General features: G+C 35.5%; 1 protein-coding gene across 1 annotated transcript in view; it reads left to right on the top strand.

Annotated features, from left to right (window-relative positions):
* Window positions 1-20,059, top strand: part of LOC136038116 (AP2/ERF domain-containing protein PFD0985w-like) — a 32,719-nt gene that overhangs the window by 5,651 nt on the left and 7,009 nt on the right. Inside the window, exons 2-3 of the mRNA XM_065721136.1 lie at window positions 1,643-1,825; window positions 12,569-19,081. Of these exons, the coding sequence (XP_065577208.1) occupies window positions 1,643-1,825; window positions 12,569-19,081 (6,696 nt within the window). The remainder of the gene's footprint in view (window positions 1-1,642; window positions 1,826-12,568; window positions 19,082-20,059) is intronic.

Below are 20,059 nucleotides of genomic sequence, written 5' to 3'. Positions count from 1 at the left end.
CTGTCCACTACCTGGTTTACATCTTAAGAGCGATACTTGCTACCCCAAACATGGTAAAATTCAGCCACACCAAGCCTATTGCTACTGTGCACGCAAAAATTCGCACCAACCATGTCACACTTCCACCGAGCGTGACACGCACCCCTTGGTGGTATATGATTTTAAAATATGGGCCACCCTTTGGTGCTCCTAACAACCTATTATAAATACTAAGCTTTCTTTTAGCTAAATAGTTTTGAAGAGGGTGTGTCTCCAGACATAGGTGGGTCTAGAGCAAGATCTTGGGGGGGGGGGGGCAATGTGAAAAGGACGCCAATAATTTACCGACTTGACAACTTAATTAAAAAAAGAGTAAAAAAAAAGAAAAAACCGGAATGACGGTCCCCGAAAAATACTTGAGAGTGGCCCTCCTCGATTTGCCCTGACTCCAGACACCCTTAGTCAAAATATAAATAGGATATGCTTTCTGGAAAAGGTTGGGGGACCAGGCCATTCTACAGTGGAGGATATTTGAGGAAAATAATAAGTCCCTTTAAAGGAATATTGAGATAGCTAAGAAATCGAGACCCAATCCTTGTTCATTTCAACTAACAAACTTATCTAGATATCAATACGTTTCATGGAACGGCTATAGAAATTTCAATAACATGAATTCATAGGAATGGCGAACTATGCATGGCATTCGTGTTTTTTTGTTTTTTTTAGTAGACATCAAGAGGGAAAAGTATATTAAAAGACAAGCAAGTCACAAATTCATCCTGGATCTCAAAATAAGATTAGATATGAGTGAAGTTACTTCTTGTAAGAGCTTATTAAGGGATGGGCTGGGATTAAGAAAAACCTAGGAGAAGGTCAGTATTTGGCAGATACGCATAAAACAGAGGCAACTAAATTTCTCGAGGAAGGCGACAAATGGGGCTTCTTACCATATATAATACTGTAATGATCCAAAAATAATTCCGTTTCTTGCAAAAACAAAACTTCCCTCCCTCCCTACATGTTCACTGTTGTTGAAGGGCATGTATCAAGGCAACTCTAAGGAAATTTCAAAGAGTTTTCGCCGACAAGATATCAAAGAGATATCACCAGTGATTTCAGAGGGTATCCCCGCCTGATTAACAGTATTGCGGGCAATAAGCTGTACGAAAAATGTGGTTCTATTCAAACTTTCTAGGACTATAGTTCAGATACCTGAGATAGGTATGACACGTTCTGGGAATGAAGGATGACCGAGTGCCAAAGATTGTCCTTTTTGGCCAGCCATCTCGGGCCGAACGAAAAGCAAGTTGTCCCCCGATGGGGTAGAAGGAGGTCAAAAGGAAGTTTTTATTGAAAAATAGAACTGTTTGGGAGGGTATAAAAATGGAGGCTTTGAATGGATTGGGATGGAGGTGGAGTGCTCATCTGTGTTGGCCTCAGAGGGGCCTTCGTGCTGGAGCGTGTTGTTAGTAGTAGTAGTGACATCACCAACTAATAGCCAAAGCACCTGAAAACTGAATGTACAGCAATTGAAGCCTCATTAGCTGTCATTTTCAATAGATTTCTGTTTACTTTGAACGATTCCTCAGCAATCTTCATAAGTGTTAAATTTTCATTTTTAGTTAATTTCGTGACACTTTTCATAATTTCTTTGTTTTGTCAGGTTCTCTTAGAGGTCAACGAGCTGGACCAGTTCTGGAGACAACTGCCACAGAGACTACGTTTGGACATCCTAAACTTGCAAGGCCATGGTTTCCTAGACCTGTCATTGTAAACGTTATTGACGATTATTCCTTAATACAACGATCCTTGTCCTTTGAGAAGTTGGCATCTGATGTTCGTTCAGGTAAATACCTTCCGTTCCCGGAATAGTGTAGATACGGTATTTTGGTAACCTGGATGCTAATGGTGTCTTTTGATTTAGCTCTACAATTCCCTCAGGTCGTAGTTCAGCGTTAATTTCCCCCTTCCACTAAACATTCCCTAAAAGTTTCAGCTTCATGCTCCTTATTCCAAGATATTGCATATACACGATTTTGACGACCTGGCAGCATGCAGTGTCTTTGATCTATCCTGTACTTAACCAAGCTCAAATTATAAGTCTCATAGCAGCTTATATTGTAAAAGAGTTGTGTTCGTATGGATTGGACCAAAGACACGCTATTTTGACGATCTGAATACATATAGCATGTCTTTTGATTTACCTTTGCCTCCCTCCCCAAATCAAAATTGTAAACCCATTTGACCCTCGTACCCTACAATACTCTCTCAAAGTTTCAACTCAATCACTTCAGCTACTCTCGAGATTTTGTAAATATATTGAAAATGGGGTACACGTAGGATCTTTTGATTTATTCAGGTACGTATGTTGAATCCAGGACAGAACAGTTCGTCAGAGCTCACTCGAAATACTACTAATTAAGAACAAAAAGACTTTCGACTCATTTCCAGGCCCCTTAGCCCCCCAATGGCGTAATTCCCTCAAAGCCCTCGGGAAGGGGCATGGGCGTACGGAGGGGGGAGCAGCTCCCCCTAGAACTTCAAATTTACACTAGATATGGCTGAAAAAGCAGATGGTTGAAAAAGTAGTTGAAAAAAGGTAGATGGCTAAAAAGCAGGAAATAAACAGCTGGAATGACAAAATAAAATTCAAACAAGAAGCAATTATCCATAATGTCTTGGAAAGATTTATTTCTAATCAAAGAACAATAATGCTGAAGCTTATTGATGACTTATGATTGTTGGTGATTAATTATTAATAAAGGTTTCATAGGTATGATAGGACTTGCTGTCTAAGATTTTTTGAACTGTCAATATAACTTCAGCCCCCCACCCATTATCACACAATCGGTTGCCCCCCCCCCCCCCTTATAGAAGAAGCTACGTGCATCTATGGGAGGGAGGCAAAGTTGGAGCCAGTTTTCCAAATCAAGCGAAAATGACGGTGAAAACTGAAAAAAGAGCCATATAGCACCATGAAAGCAAAAGATATACCGGTACGAAAAAAAACTGATTGGTCCCTGTGGATGCTTGAATTCAGCAGGTTTACCTTGGTTTTACCAAGATTTTTGAAGAAAATAAATTTCAGCTGGGGGGACATTTGTTTGAGTTATTTGAGTTAATGCTCTGCCTTTTGATTTAGTTTACTACCCCTCTCCTCAACACTTCCTAAAAGTTTCAAGTTTATACCTTAGGCTGTTCCTGAGATGTTACAGACACACAATTTTGACAACCAGACAACACATACTGTATTTCTAATTCATCTCGCTATTTAATCATGCATAAAACATAAGTTTCACACAAGCTTATAGCACACAAGGTTATTATCCCCTGAATTAAAGACAGAAAATGTTTATCTCCTTCTCCCTCCTCCCAATACTAAGTTTGAATGCCCTTGCTCCACTCTCCTCCCTTACTTTGCTCAAGAGTACCTGAAATTTCAAATCCGTTCCCCGAGCCGTTCCAAGATATTGCAGATATGGTATTTAGATTAACTGGATGCACGTAACATGCAAGGCCTCTTGTTTTACCTCTGCCCCCTCCCCCCAAAATAAATTCAAATTCCACTCAACACCTTCTTTCCAATACTCCCAGAAAGTTTAATATCAATATTATAAATTATTTGAAGATTCAGGAGCACACTGTCGTTTAGTTTACTCAGTTAAGCTTTTGGTTTTCATAGTATACTATTGGGAAAGTTTGGGAGATTTCCTAAAGCAAATAATCGATAAGAGCTAGCTCCCAAAACAACTAATCAGGAACAAAATCGTTTCTACCCATTTACGAGTCCCTAACCCCTCCCCTATCCAAAACAAAAATTGGAATCTTTTCGACTCGGAGATTAACTCCCGAAAGTTTCAAGATAATCAGATGCCCAGGATCAAACATTCCACTCCCCTTTCCATTATAAAATCTATGTTTAGGAAATGGGCGATTTGTAGATTTTATGGCCCTTGTCCCAGGGGCCTCGAGGATCGTCTCAACCCCAGGGCACATTTATTGGACCTTTTGACCATTCTTAAGGAAATCGTTATCTCAAAATTGCCTTGGACCTTCGGTTTGATACAATCCCCCCAGGGGAAAAAACAAAACAAATAAACGTGCATCAATTATGTTTCTTCTGAAAAAAAAGAATCAAAATTCCACACTTTGAAAATTGGAACTTGAAACCTCTATGATAGGGTTTACTGATTTGATATATCTAATAAAGGGATTTTCAATTAGATCGCTTGCTTTTTTGGGGGGTTTTCCCTTTTTTTCAAAAATCAGGCAAATTTTCTCAGATTTTTCGTTTCGAGTGGATAACAATAAACTGAAAGAATTTATATATTAAGAATCAGCATTAAAAGCCAGTACTGCCGGTGTAGCAATTTTCATTAGAATTCCATTTTTAGTTTTGGTGAATATTGTTCCAAGTTACTTTTTACTTCCAGATTTCTTTATCACAAACTATTCGATAAGCTTCTCCTATGACGAAATTTTTTTGAACCTGTTCAATTTATTTAGTTGAATAGGACAATAAAAACAAAGAGGGTCAATTTGACAGCTGGGTCGTAAGTTTAAATTCTGTTTTTCTTTCGCTAATCTACTTCTTTAATGTCTGAATATAAAAGAGATTTAAGTTCGAGGGGGAATTGTCCTGTTTTGAAAGAGGTACATTTACTTGGCCGTTATAAAATCAAAACGTGGTATCTATGCAGGCAGGATGAATTTTGAGTATCTCTACTCCTTCAGTAAACTACTCTAAGGCGTAGAAAATTGCATCAAGACAAGGCTACATCTGTTATAATCTACCAAAGTAATGAATCTTTCTGTAATTTCGGTTTGAGTCTGATTTTCTTTCAAGATTAAATGCAATATAATTAAATATATTATTGATGAAATAAATCTATCCCTTTACCAGACATTCTTGTCGTTTAAGATTTACTGTGTTTTGTTTCATTTTACATGCACTTGAATTGCTCTTTTTATTTGAAAGTTTTTTCCTAAAAGTATTTAGAAATAAAATTTTTCCTACCAAAAATATACCTGAAATATGCTCCCTGCCACCCAACTACCACTGATATTTTGGCGTTTGACCCCCCTGTATATTTTTGCCGGCACCCTTTACCCTATGTCTCCCAAAAATTTTCAGGCAAAATTTTAGCAAAATTTTCGTTTATTAACAGAATTTTGCCAACTGCGCATACTACTATCTATATATATAAAAATAAGTTGTCTGTGGATGGATGGATGGATGTGTCAGGTGACGTCACCTGAAAAAACTGGATCAGGTGACGTCAAAACTGAAAAAACTAAAAAAAGGCAAAAACTACAAAAAAAACTAAAAACTAATAAAAAAAATAAAAAAGCTAAAAAACTAAAAAAACTATAAAGGTAAAAACCAATAAAAAACTAAAAAAAAAACTGAAAAAACTAAAAAAAGGCAAAAACTACAAAAAAAACTAAAAACTAATAAAAAAAGTAAAAAAGCTAAAAAACTAAAAAAACTAAAAAAAGGTAAAAAACTAAAAAAAATAAAAAATAAAAAAAACTAAAAAAAAGGAAAAAACTGAAAAATAAGCTAAAATAAAGGTAAAAACCAATAAAAAACTAAAAAAAAAGGAAAAAACTAATAAATGACGACACTCAAAGAGAAAAAAAAGGCAAAAACTACAAAAAAAACTAAAAACTAATAAAAAAAATAAAAAAGCTAAAAAACTAAAAAAACTAAAAAAAGGCAAAAACTACAAAAAAAACTAAAAACTAATAAAAAAGCTAAAAAACTAAAAAAACTAAAAAAAAGGCAAAAACTACAAAAAAACTAAAAACTAATAAAAAAAATAAAAAAGCTAAAAAACTAAAAAAAACTAAAAAAAGAAATAAAGGTAAAAACCAATAAAAAACTAAAAAGAAAAAAAGGAAAAAACTAATAAATGACGACACTCAAAGAGAAAGCGACCAGGACAAAAGGAATGTTCGATTAGCAATCAACAAAGCACCGGGACACAGGGAGTATAAATGACGACCAGGACATAAGTAAAAAAAAAAAACTATCTATATATATAAAAATAAGTTGTCAAACTAAAAAAAGGCAAAAACTACAAAAAAAACTAAAAACTAATAAAAAAGCTAAAAAACTAAAAAAACTAAAAAAAAGGCAAAAACTACAAAAAAAACTAAAAACTAATAAAAAAAATAAAAAAGCTAAAAAACTAAAAAAACTAAAAAAACTAAAAAAAGGTAAAAAACTAAAAAAACTAAAAACTAAAAAAAAATAAAAAAAAGGAAAAAACTGAAAAATAAGCTAAAATAAAGGTAAAAACCAATAAAAAACTGAAAAAACTAAAAAAAGGCAAAAACTACAAAAAAACTAAAAACTAATAAAAAAAGGAAAAAACTGAAAAATAAGCTAACATAAAGGTAAAAACCAATAAAAAACTAAAAAGAAAAAAAGGAAAAAACTAAAAAAAATTTTCATCTAAAAAACTAAAAAAAACTAAAAAAGGTAAAAACTAAAAGAACTAAAAAAGAAAAAAATAAATGACGACACTCAAAGAGAAAGCGACCAGGACAAAAGGAATGTTCGATTAGCAATCAACAAAGCACCGGGACATAGGGAGTATAAATGACGACCAGGACATAAGTAAAAAAAAAAATTAACAAAACTAAAAAGAAGGTAAAAACTACAAAAAAACTAAAAAGAAAAAAAAACTAAAAACTAATAAAAAAACTAAAAAATCTAAAAATCTAAATAAACTAAAAAAGAAAAAAAAAGGAAAAAAATAAAGGAGAAAAACAAAACTAAAAAACTAATGTATATACAGACCGGTACACCGGGATACAAATGACGACCGGGACAGAGGGAATATAAATGACGACCGGGACACAGGGACACAACTACAACGGGGACACCGGGGGAAACAGGGGGATATAAATGACGACCGGGACAAAAAAACTAAAAAGAAAAAAAAACTAAAAACTAATAAAAAAACTAAAAAATCTAAAAATCTAAATAAGCTAAAAAAGAAAAAAAAAGGAAAAAAATAAAGGAGAAAAACAAAACTAAAAAACGAATGTATATACAGACCGGGACACCGGGATACAAATGACGACCGGGACACAGGGAATATAAATGACGACCGGGACACAGGGACACAACTACAACGGGGACACCGGAGGAAACAGGGGGATGTAAATGACGACCGGGACACCGGGACAGGGAATGGTCGATTAGCAATCACCATCAACAAAGCTCAAGGGCAATCATTAGAATCATGAGGTATAGATCTGAATACAGATTGTTTTCCCATGGACCATTATATGTTGCATGTTCAAGAGTCGGTAAACCTGACAATCTATTTATATGCAAAGACAATGGGACAGCAAAGAATGTTGTATATTCGCAAGTTTTACGTAGTTAAAACCATATATATATATATCTATCTATATTCACAGGTGGGACATAGGGACACAACTACAATGGCGCGTAACTATTATGGCGCGTAACGACTTACGCGCGCGGGGGGGCTTGGGGGGGGCGCGAAGCGCCCCCACCAACTAGGTGTTGGGGTGGCGCGAAGCGCCACCCCAACAGCTAGTATGTTAATAAAAATAAAGGTTCAAAAAAATCAAAATGATTACAATCGATAGATTATTTATTTTAAATTTGCACTTCTAAAATTTCTGCACCCCGGGAAAGTCAAAATTTGTATCTTTCAATGATGGATAATTTTGTATCTGGGTGCAAAAGCTGTGATGCAGTCAGGATATTTGAACAAAGACCAAGCACAAGTAATAAAATTAATTTTTCATATATCCATGGACCACATGTGAACGGGAATAGAACATAACATACGTTTTGACTTTAGACAGTGGAGTTAAGTGCGTGTACAACCATTTATCCTATATCTCAAAAATATCTCCTAACTTTTAACCTTAAATATTATACTGATGACGTCGTATTTATGGCAAACCCACTAAGTTTCCATTTCTGACAGATGATTTTTTTTAATCTTATAACTATTTACCCCTCTCCCCTGGGAAACACTAAGTGTGTATCGAAAGAGAAAAATTATAGTCCATTTCGATCCTGGTAAAATGAAAACTCCAGATAGTACTTTCGTCAAAACAATAAAAAAAAGGTGGATCCACAATGTCAGCTTGTCTTGAAAAGGTCCTTTTAGGGGGAGGGGGGATTTTCAAAGCAAACTATTGTATATGACCTACTGTATAAGATGGAACTACCGTAAAAATGTGTCTGAGTTTTTGGCGCCTTTTTGGGCCCTATTTTCAGAGAAATCAATATCCTCTAGAATTGCAAAGCGCTCTTTATATACAACGGTACATACAGAGGCTCGTAGAACAGTCTACAAAGCTACCACCTAGGTCTTCAATGCCTTCAGTATTGGGGCACTATATCCATTAGTACTCCCACAATCTTTCAAGATAATCAAATAAAAATGAGCCTAGATGCTAAAACCGTCCTTAATTCTCTTTCATCATAAATCCTTTTCCTTGCTACTTATTAAATCTGTGTTCATTACCTTCATTTATTTCTCCTCAAAGAATTTCTCTAGGAAATATTAAATTTTGTAAGCACCTCTTATAAAAGGCGAGGGACTGGCCACTCTCCAACATCTGGCGCACATCGCGGAGCACCACTGGCTTTGTAGTGCATGGCAAACTTCCATCTCCTTCCCCTCAAGTATGACATGCTTCGTACCACGCGTGGTGTGCTACCATTCCATGTGGTAGGTATGACTTGGTATACCCGATTTCTTAAAGTGAGTTATTCCTCGATAAATAACAATCGTAACCAAGACTAAGCCATTGAGACAAACATCATGATTAAGTCGTATGAAACTAAGAGTTAAGCTGCAAGATTGAACACTGCTTTCGGGAAAGGTATTAAGTGATTTTCTGCCTACTTTTCCTGGCTAGCAGAATAATATCCGTGACCTTCTTAATAAGCACGTTGATTATAAACTATAGATTTTCTTTCTTCTCTGTATATTTGTCCCATTGACAAAAGAGAATACAAATATCCAGTAGTTTCTGTCATAAGTAATTAAAAAAAAAAAAATCAAAAAAAAATTCAAAAAAAGAGTGAAAAGCAAAGTTGAAACCTAAACTAGTAGAAAATTAAAGTCATATAATGATATACTTTATGACAATGAAACATTAATGATATACATAGAGTATATTTTGGCCTTGTTTGCTTTATTTGGAACTTAAATTATTTTCTGTTTTCTGTTTCCTAGTTTCTCTTCTTCTTTTCCCTTTATTTTTGTTTCACTTTTTTAGTTTCTGTCTGTTTTATGTATTTTTCACGTCTCTTATTTTAAATCCCAACTGGATCCGATGACATGGGGGGAATTGAGGGGGGAACCCAAAATCTCGGAAAACGCTTAGAGTTGAGGGATCGGGATGAAACTTGGTGGGAAAAGTAAGCACAAGTCCTAGATACGTGATTGACATAACCGGAACCGATCCTCTCTCTTTGGGGGAGTTGGGGCGGAGGGGGGGTTAGCGATATCATGATATGACGAAGGATATCGTGTTTCATAGCTCTTATTTTAAATCCTGACTGGATCCGATGACATTGGGGGGAGTTGGGAGGGGGGACCTAAATTTTTGGAAAACACTTGAGTGGAGGGATCGAGATGAAACTTGGTGGTAAAAATACCACCAATACGTGATTGAAATACCTGGAACGGATCTGCTCTCGTTGGGCGAGTCGGGGGAAGAGGATTAATTCTGAAATTTAAAAAAAAAATGCGGTATTTTTAACTTACGAAGGAATGATCGGATCTTAATGAAATTTAATGTTTAGAAGGATATCGGGTCTCAGAGCTCTTCTGTTAAATCCTGACGGGATCCGGTGAAGGAGAAGTTGGGGGCGGAACCTAAAATCTTGGAAAACGCTTAGAATGGAGGGATTGGGATGAAACTTGGTGGGAAAAATAAGTACAAGTCCTAGATACGGGATTGACATAACCGGGACGGATCTGCTCTCTTCGGGGGAGTTGGGGGGAGGGTTAATTCTAAAAATTAGAAAAAATGAGGTATTTTTGACTTACGAAAGAGTGATCGTATCTTAATGGAATTTCATATTTAGAAGGACCTCGAAACTTAGATCTCCTATTTTAAATCCCGACCGGAAGCAGTGTCATTAGGAGGGGAACCGGAAATCTTGGTAAACGCTTAAAGCGGAGAGATCAGGATGAAACTTGGTGGGAAGAATAAGCACAAGTCCAAAATAGGTGACTGACATAACCGGACCGGATCCGCTCTCTTTGGTGGAGTTAGGGGGGAGTAATTCGGAAAAAATAGAAAAAATGAGGTATTTGTAACTTACGAACGGGTGATCAGATCTTAATGAAATTTGATTTCTAAAAGGATCTTTAGCTTTAGAACTCTTATTTTAAATCTCGACCAGATCTGGTGACATTGAAGGGAGTTGGAGGGGGAAGTCAGAATTCTTGGAAAACGTGAAAATCAAGGTATCTTACGAATAGGTGTTCGGATCTTAATGAAACTTGATATATAGAAGAATCTTATGTCTCAGATTCTCCTTTTTCAATTCGAATCGGATCCGGGGACATAGAGGGCTGGAGAGGGGAAATGGAAATCTTGGAAATCGGAAATCTTGAAAAACCCTTAGAGTGGAGAGATCGGGATGAAACTTGATGGGAAGAATAACCACAAGTTATAGATACGAGATTGACATAATTGGTACGGATCCGTTCTCTTTGAGGGAGCTGGGGGTTGTTAATTTGGAAAAATCAGAAAAATTGAGGTTTTTTTAACTTAAGAATGGGTGACCGGATCTTATTAAAATTTGATTTTATTTAGAAGGAACTCGTGTCTCAGAGCTCTTATTTCAAATCCCGACTAGATCTTTTGACATTGGGGGGAGTTGGAGGGGGGAAACCGAAAATCTTGGAAAACGCTCATAAATGTTGTAGATACGTGATTGACGTAACTAGACTGGATCCACTCTCTTTAGTGGAGTTAGGTGGTGGGGTTCAGTGCTTTGGCAAGTTTGGTGCTTCTGGGCGTGCTAGGACGATAAAACTCGGTAGGCGTGTCAGGGAACTGCACAAATTGACTTGATAAAGTCGTTTTCCCCGATTCGATCATCTGGGGGGGGGCTGAAGGGAGAGGAAAAATTAGAAAATTGAGGTATTTTTAACTTACGAGTGGGTGATCGGAGGTTAATGAATTTTGATATTTAGAAGGACCTCGTGACTCAGAGCTCTTGTTTTAAATCCCGACCGGCATCAAGCCTCTGATTTTCCTTTTAAAGCAATCTATTGACTCTTATAATTTTGCTAGAGCTCATAACATATGAGCTCTTGGCTCTTCCGACCTCGTCACAAGTGCCATATGAGCTCTTAGCTCTTGTTTTAACACAAAAGGATATGAATCCGTAACACACTAGATTTTACGATTAACTATGTCGACCCATTATGTATTTCTTATATTATCTTGTCGAAAGATAAACATGCATAAATATTGCATTTATTTATTACGTCATATATGATTACGATCTACGATTATGAAGTCATTCATCAAGCTTGTACATGAAAATACAATTTTTTTTTTGTCAAAAGTAATACTTAGATAACTTCGAAGACCACACTGTCTTTCCATGACGAAAGTATAACAGTACAAAATAGGGATGAAACCTTTTAATCGACAGTGAACAGATATAAAAAAAGATTTTAACTGGACATTTCGAACCAGTTAAAGACAGTTTTACTGCTTTTCGAATCAGAAGTAAAACAGTTTTACTGCTGATGATGAACACTGTACACATGTTCGAAATAATCCAGTTAAGAAAAATTTATATCTGTTTACTGTCGACTAAAATGTTTTATCACTATTTTGAACTGTTATATTTTTACCAAAAGTAATACTATTTAAAAAATATATATATATTTGGATTTAAGTTATTTACTGATTTCCCTTGAAAACATTTGAAATAAAGCGTTTAATGTTCAAGCAAATACAGCTAAATGAACCCTTTCACTTCCAAAGCATTGTTGTTCAAAGATTCTAACTTTCTATTGTACTAATCCTGGTGTTAAAAAGTCATCTTGAAACGTTAGAATAAAGTAAAATGATAACTTAGAGCGAGGGATGGGTGACTGAGCAATGGCATTGAGGAGAAAGAGTCATCTCCACTCCCAAGAAAATGTACCTCCATCTTGTACAAAGAAAACTTCAAGATAAATAAATCTCCCAGTAACGAACAATCACTGGAAATCTGCTTGTATAATTGGTAATTGTCCAGAACTCCCAGCCAGTCACTAGCCAGCAGGTCTGAAACAATTCTGTGACTTTTTACAACTGGTACCTGAACCAAGTATTTCTGATATTTTTTTCCCACGATGTGTATTTTCTTATGCTTATCTTAAGCGTGCTTCCAGTTCAAAATAAAATAGTAATATACAACAAACCTAATGCTGAATAGCTCACAAATCGAACAACTATAGCCTACCTTTTCTGTTATCAGATCGTTTTTTCTTTTTTCGTTTTTGATAATTAGCTTTTGTACTTAAGTGTTACATCCTTGTATAGTCTAACATGTATCGTTTTTTAGGTAATAGAACTCCTGTCAATGGTTCAGTATCAGAAGGTTTCCAGCCATTAGACTCTATTGATGGATTCCTGGGTCAATCAGTCAAAGGAGTTTTGAACGGGAGAAAACAACTTTTAGAGAAAGTGCAATTGATAGGACAGGAAAACACCAAAGACGATAAGGCGGGAGTGGCCGTGACACTATCTTTAACAAATGAAAATAAGAAGTTTGATTTCGAGAAAGATATAAAAAATGTTAGCCAAAAAAGCCATTTAGATCATGAGCTTGACATTACTCAACAAAGTGACATTCAAATCGAAGGGCATATCCTGGGCAGGCACAGAAATAGAGGCGATGATAGCTCAAAATTGAGTACACTAGATAATTTGGAGAGCTCGGATTTAGCAGCTAATTTGGAAAATAGTGCCATAGAAAATGAAGACCTAATTCGACTTGGAGGAATTCCATCAGCCGAGGACCTGCAAGGAAGAAATCAGGAAATGAAGAATAATGCAGCTGTTGATATTTTGAGTCACGTTAGTGAAAAAGAAGAAACAGCTGAAAGAGATGTTATAGAAGTTATTCCAAAATTGGAAAAAAACACAGAAGATATTCAGAAGAATGTTTCTGAAACTCTGAATAAACAAGAAGGGAACAAGACGAACAATGTCATCAAGCCCCTATATATTCCGTGCCCATTGAAAAAAGAGAGAGATTATAGTTGCAACGAAACGGTACTCCATTCACATGAACAAGAAGGTAAACATAAGGAAGCAATTTTAAATAAACCGTCAGGGCAGTTACTGGATTTATCTCATCCCCTGAAGTTTGGAACTGCTGTAGAAAGCTTGGCTACCAGTCTAAACACTGATGAAAAGAAATTAGTTAGTGTGAAAAGTCATACTATGAACCTCAGTGACAAAACTTTTGTTGATACTCTTTCAAAAAATAATCAGATAGGGGAATCTGTAAAAAGTGTCTCATCCAATTCCACGAATAAAAAAGCAGAAAAGGAAACTCTTGAAACAATAATTTCCTTTGACAATGCAAGCCTGAATAACTCTGCTTCATCACAGAATCATAGTTTGACTAACAAAAATCAAATCTTAATAAATACGCTTCAAGAAGCTGTACTTTTAAACGAGGATTTGGATGGCCCACTTTTAACGAGTATCAGAGACTTTTCACTGCCTCTCCCTGGTGAAGCACCAGAGCAGTCAGAACTGCCAGCAGCTTCTGAAACTTCATCAGAAGGAAATATCAAGCCCGTCAGTAAACACCCAAACAATACTGATTCCGACAAGGATGTTACAGACATTAACCTTTCCACTAGGCTAGAAAGTTTAAGTACCAAGGCTTCTGAAGTACGAAAAAATCTTACGAAGCAATCTAATCTCGGATCTATTTCATCAATATCCCCTGCAAAGTTTTCCTCTAGTCTCAGAGAGCCACTCCTTAATGAAGATTTGTTAATGCCGTCACTCCCCAATGTATCAGCAAAATTTGTCCCTGAAAATGGAAATTTCACCCCTGAGATGACCTTCAATAAACTAGAAAACTACACAGAGAAAGTCCCTGATTCCGAATCACAAAAGAAAGTAACGGATTCTTTTACGAAGGACGCGAAAAATAATCAAATCAATGATTCTTTAAAAGGCCCAATAAGTATTCAAATGGAATCAAATGCTATGGAATCAAGTTTTAATAAAGGTGCAGACAAACTTGAAAAAGAAAAGGATATCGAAGGAAAGGAGGATTTCAGAATAGAAGTGGAGGATAACAACATGTCTATATCACCATCTATTAGCAATCTGACGTTCGAAAACGAGAAAATAATAAATAAGAATCATTTTACAGGAGACATCTTGCTGAAAAGGATGAAAAATAGAACAGAATTGGACAAAAAGAAAGAAAATTTTAAGCCGAAAGAACCAGGTCAAAAATACATGGAAAACGTAAAACTGGATATACCTACATTATATCAGAAAGCTGAAACATCTTTTCTTGACAACACAGTAAAAAAGTTGTCAAATACAGACATAAAGAGCCTTCCAATTAATGAAGAAATCCCTCCAAGTCATGAATTCTCTGAACATTTTGGTAACATTGTAAATCTAAATGAAAGCGTAACCTACGTCGAAACCCCAAAACTACTAAAGGAAAGTAATCCAGAAAGGCTGGAAACTGGGTTGAAAGAAGAAAGGCTGAACAACAAAGCACTAGGTAATCAAGTTAACAAAGAATTTAGCCAAATCTACTCAAATCTATCTCATAATGGAACAAATAAGAATGAAGACACTAGCAAAGCTCAACAAGAAGAAATAACTACAAGTGAGGGGATGGAAATCAAAAGCTCGCTTGAGGATCTAGAAACAGGATATTTCGAGGGTAAAATTAACAGTAAAGAACACGGAATGGACGGTTTTGATAATAAAGAACTTAATCTAGTTGAAAAGACGCAAGAAAACTCCAATACTGCCATAAATAAAGAAGTCACATCCGATAAAAGTTTTGCAACAGTACTTGATAAACCTAAAGACTTTTTGAAAATCGAGAGTACCAGCTTTAACCAAGCTAACGTGAACAGAAAGGATAACAATCTGGAAATGAAAGCACATGATTTTGGAAACTCCGTGGAAGCAGCTGGAGTACCGAGCCAAGAAAAAGGAAAAACAGCTGAAGATGAAACGATGAAAAACTTTCAAAACTTTCCAATAATTGGTTCAAAAGAAAACAACACTAGTACTCCAAAAATCAAAGAAGTAAGCATAGCACCAACAATTAAAGAGGGATTAAAAAATGCTGATGAAAATATCGGTGCTGTAGAAAAAGGAAAAAAGAAGCAGAACGTGCTTTTTCAAGAATTACAAACAATTGGCGTTGAGGCCGAAGAGCAAGAAAAACCTACCCAAACCCCTCTTTATGAAACTACAAAATATTTTCAGGATAGGAATTCCACAGAAGACAAAGCTTCAAAATATGAAGAAGCAATTATAGTGCCAAAGGTCAAAGAAGAATTTTCAAATTCTGCAGAGAATGTTGAAAGCACAGAAAACGAAGAAGAGAAGCATAACATTATACTGGAAAAAATTAACTTGGATAACTCTTTAGGAAAGAATCACGTTACAAAAACTGCTGAAGAAGTTACGAAAAATTACCAAAGCTCAACAGAAAATTCAAGCCAACATTCTGAAATATTACTGAATGGTGATATTAAAACTCAAAAAGACAATGAGTTTCTTGGAGCATCAAACAAAAACAACTTAGACAGTCAAAAAGACCTAACTGTCAAGGGAACTGATGAGTTTGATAACTTGACAGGAAAAGAAGGCGGAAAATTGGAGGGATTTGGAAATGGCGGAAACATTGAAACAAAAGAGAATTTACAGTGGAATCAGAAGCTTTCAGTCTTAGAAGGAGGCGAAAAACAAACAGCTTTAAAAAGTGGAGTTGTGTTAACAGACCCAAATAAAAAAGATGCCTCCATATTGGAAGATAAAAACAGAAGGATAAATTTTAGCAACATTGATAAAATCAGACCAGATGAAACAGCTGTTACAGAAAATCATAAAGCTTTAGAGGAAACAGATGAAGATATTAATTTAAGTAGCGAAAGGGCACCTAGTCAAGGAATATTTGAGGTTTTTCAAAATGAAAGCATACAAGCAAATGAAGAGACGAACATTTCTATAAAAACCAAAACTGTTGAAAAGGAGGATGTAGTGACAGTCAGTGGCAAGGGACAAGAAAATGAAACAAATAAGCAAGAAACAGTAAAAGATATTCGGAAAAACCATCAGGATGGAGTAGAACTTAAGTTAGAAGTTCCAGGCGGTGCGTTTAAACGAGTAAATACTGCCAAAAACAAAAATGGAAATTTTACTCCAGAAATATTAAATGCAGAAAGTATAAAAGGATTAAAGGACTTAAATGAAGATGCAATCATATCTAAGGATAATGGCCAATATAGTGAAGAAACATCAGTTGCAAAAGAGGAAGACGCTCAAGAAGAAGGCAATGATCAGAAGCTAAACAGCAAATCGACTCAAAATCTCAATATAAGCAGCGTGAAGAAAAAGGAAATGCTGGGTAGTAAATTGGTTAATATTTACAAAAATGAAGACATTAAAACCCAAGCTACTTTTTTTAAAGCAGACAATCAAAATTTAAACGGACCCAAATTTTTAGACGGTAATTTCAATATAAATAAAACCGAAAAGCACGTTGTGACGAACAACGTGGATGAAAAAGCTACACAAATTCAGAATACACTAGAAAATTTTAAGGATGAAGACGTCCTATCAAAGGAAACAGCCAACCCAAACTCTGAAAGTTTCTTTATTTCAATTTCCAGCAACGGAAGTCAGGATGACACGTCAAATAAGCAGCCTACAAATTTTATGCCAAATCTTCCAGATGGAGTGGAGCATAAATTAGAAATTTTAGACAATTTAAAGGATTTTAGACGTTTAAATGCTGTTGAAAGTGGAAACATTACTCCAGATATATCAAATGCAGAAAGTAAAAAGAATTTAAGTGAATTTAACAAAGATAAAATAAAACCTAAGGATACTGAACAAAACATTTTTCAAATACTTGTTACAAAAAAGGAGAAAATTGAAGAAGAAGGCAATAGTTCAAAGGATAACAATACAACAAATCAAACTTCTAATATGAGCGTCGATGAGCGAGCAGAAATAGCCTTAGGTACTAAAATGGCTGACAAATACAAAAATGAAGACAATACAACCAAAGTTACTTTGGATAAAGTGGACAATCATAATCTAAATCAAGATGTTCTTTCAAACAATAATCTCACCAAAAATAATATTAAAACGCCAGAGAAGACAAACAACACGGATGAAAAACCTATTCAAATGCCGAAAACAAAGGAAAATAATTTCGGAGATCTTGAAATATCCTCTATTGATATAGGCAAGCACGATATGGAAAGATTCTCGTATTCAAATTCCAGTAAAGTAAATCAGAAAATATTGTCAAGGAAGCAGTCTGGAAGTATTGTGGCAGTGACTAAATCGGTCACTTCTTCTTCTACTTCTGACGATCAGGAGCGTAAAAGTACATCAGATATACTTCACAATACTAACATCAAAGTTGTACCAGATCAGACAAGTCACCAAAATACAAAAACACCATCGTTTTCAACATCAAGCAATGAAACCTTTAAAATAGTCTCAAGTAATTTTTCGGAAAGTATTGTGGCAACAACTAAATCGAAACACGTAACACTCTTGAATAGATTCAACAAGCCAAGCGTGGGGAAAGATGAAACAACAGTTGGTCCTGAAGCTAAAGTCAAAATAGAGACAATAGAAAACGCTGAAAAAATCAGGATTTTAAAGGAAGATTTTCAGATGGAAGACATGTCAAACAGTAACAAAGCAAACGAAAGCATAAACATAACCCCTCCTAAGGGGAAAGAAACTCTAGAAGAAAAGCAGGATGAAAGTTTTGCAGTTGTGCCGACTACTGAAAGTCTAGAAACAAAAAATAATTCTATTTTAGGCGATACAAGCAATACAAGAGCGAAAATTACTTTAGAACCGCTGATAGAAGAGAGCATATTTAAAAGTAAAAACAACGCTATGGTTAAGCCTTCTGAAGAAGGCGAGACAAGAAAACTAGACTACTTTTCAGAGGAAAATATAAATACTGCTGATGAAAAACAGAACAAAAAGGAAAAGGAGCCTAATAATGCTAAAATTTCATTAAAAAAACATACCAATACCGAACCCAGTGATAATTCAGATAGTCTGAACTCATCGGTATTAAAGCTTGGAAACGAAGACCTTCTGGTTAGTCAGAAGGTTATATCAGAAGAAGAAAATACAGATTCGGAAACTGTTAATAAATATAATGATACAGAAATAACAACTTCCTTGGATATCATGGCCATGAATAATTTTAGTGAACCTATGATTCCTTTTGCAAGTGTGCTATATAGTAACGATGAACATACGGGATTACATCCTACGCCTAATAGTTCAAGTGAATTACAAAAAGTATCAAAGGAAGCAGAAGAGAATGGACCAATGCTCTCATCAGCTTTAAATAAGGGTGAACACATTTTAGAGAAAGCAGAAATATCAGTGAATCAAGATAATAGAAGTGAAGGGATAGCGCAAACAGTCAATCTGGTAGATGAGAAAATAATACGGACCAAAACGAAAGGTGAATCAACAGAAATCTTACCCGGAGTTTCGAATACAACTGAAAATATTTTTGATAAAGTGGAAATATCAGCGAATCAAGATAATGGTAGTGAAAGTAATGGACAATTTGCAGATCCTGTAGACACTTTTACAGAAAACAGCACTAGTGATCCAAACAAAGATGTCATTAATGGGACAGACATAGCCAGGTTCAATAAGTCAAAAATCGTAGATAATTTGGAAGAAAATCCGAAAGAAGAACCAAAAGTAGAAGAAGAAGTTACAAAAAAGAGAAAATTTAGGCCAAAAATCATCAGAATTCATAATTCGAAAGCTCAGTTTGTTGACGAGAAATATAATGGTAAGGATCAACGAAAATTGAAAAAACAAGCTAGACTAAGTATTTTTCAAATTTCTCGAGCCCTATGTTTTGGGTTGAAAGAATATAAACAGCGTGTTTTTTTTTACACGATGAATTAAGCTACTTCTTGCTAGAACTATGTTAAAGACTAGTGGCAAATCGAATATTCAAATGCATTTGGCGCCGTAAATTTAGGAATAGAAAATACTATTCAAAAAATTTTAGGCACAATCTCAGTCTCGTTTTTTAAATTTTGTACATCCTGTCCAAGAACGTATACAGGATTTTTTTTTCGATGCGGATTAAAAAGAATAATACTTTAACAATGTTTCAACGAGTCAAACAAACATTTCGGGATATATATATATATATATATATATATATATATATATATATATATATATATATATATATATATATATATATATATATATATATATACTAGCTTTTGGGGTGGCGCGAAGCGCCACCCCAACACTTAGTTGGTGGGGCGCTTCGCGCCCCCCAAGCCCCCCGCGCGGGTAAGTCGTTACGCGCCATATTAGTTACACGCTATTGTAGTTGTGTCCCTGTGTCCCACTTGTGAATAGAGATAGATATAAATATATGTTTTTAACTACGTAAAACATGCGAATATACAACATTCTTCGCTGTCCCATTGTCTGTGCATATAAATAGATTGTCGGGTTTACTGACTCTTGAACATGCAACATATAATTGTCCATGGGAAAAACAATCCGTATTCAGATCTATACCTCATTATTCTAATGATGTGTCCCTGTGTCCCGGTCGTCATTTATATTCCCTGTGTCCCGGTCGTCATTTGTGTCCCGGTGTCCCAGTTTGTAATTTCTCTTTGAGTGTCCCGGTCGTCATTTATATTCCCTGTGTCCCGGTGTCCCGGTCGTCATTTGTGTCCCGGTGTCCCGGTCTGTAATTTCTATTCGAACAATCCCTGTGTCCCGGTCGTCATCTATA

The sequence above is a fragment of the Artemia franciscana genome, chromosome 17 (assembly GCF_032884065.1).
Source record: "Artemia franciscana chromosome 17, ASM3288406v1, whole genome shotgun sequence".
NCBI classification, from domain to species: domain Eukaryota; kingdom Metazoa; phylum Arthropoda; class Branchiopoda; order Anostraca; family Artemiidae; genus Artemia; species Artemia franciscana.
The sequence above is the reverse complement of the archived record's forward strand: the minus strand, read 5'-3'. Positions and strand labels throughout refer to the sequence as shown.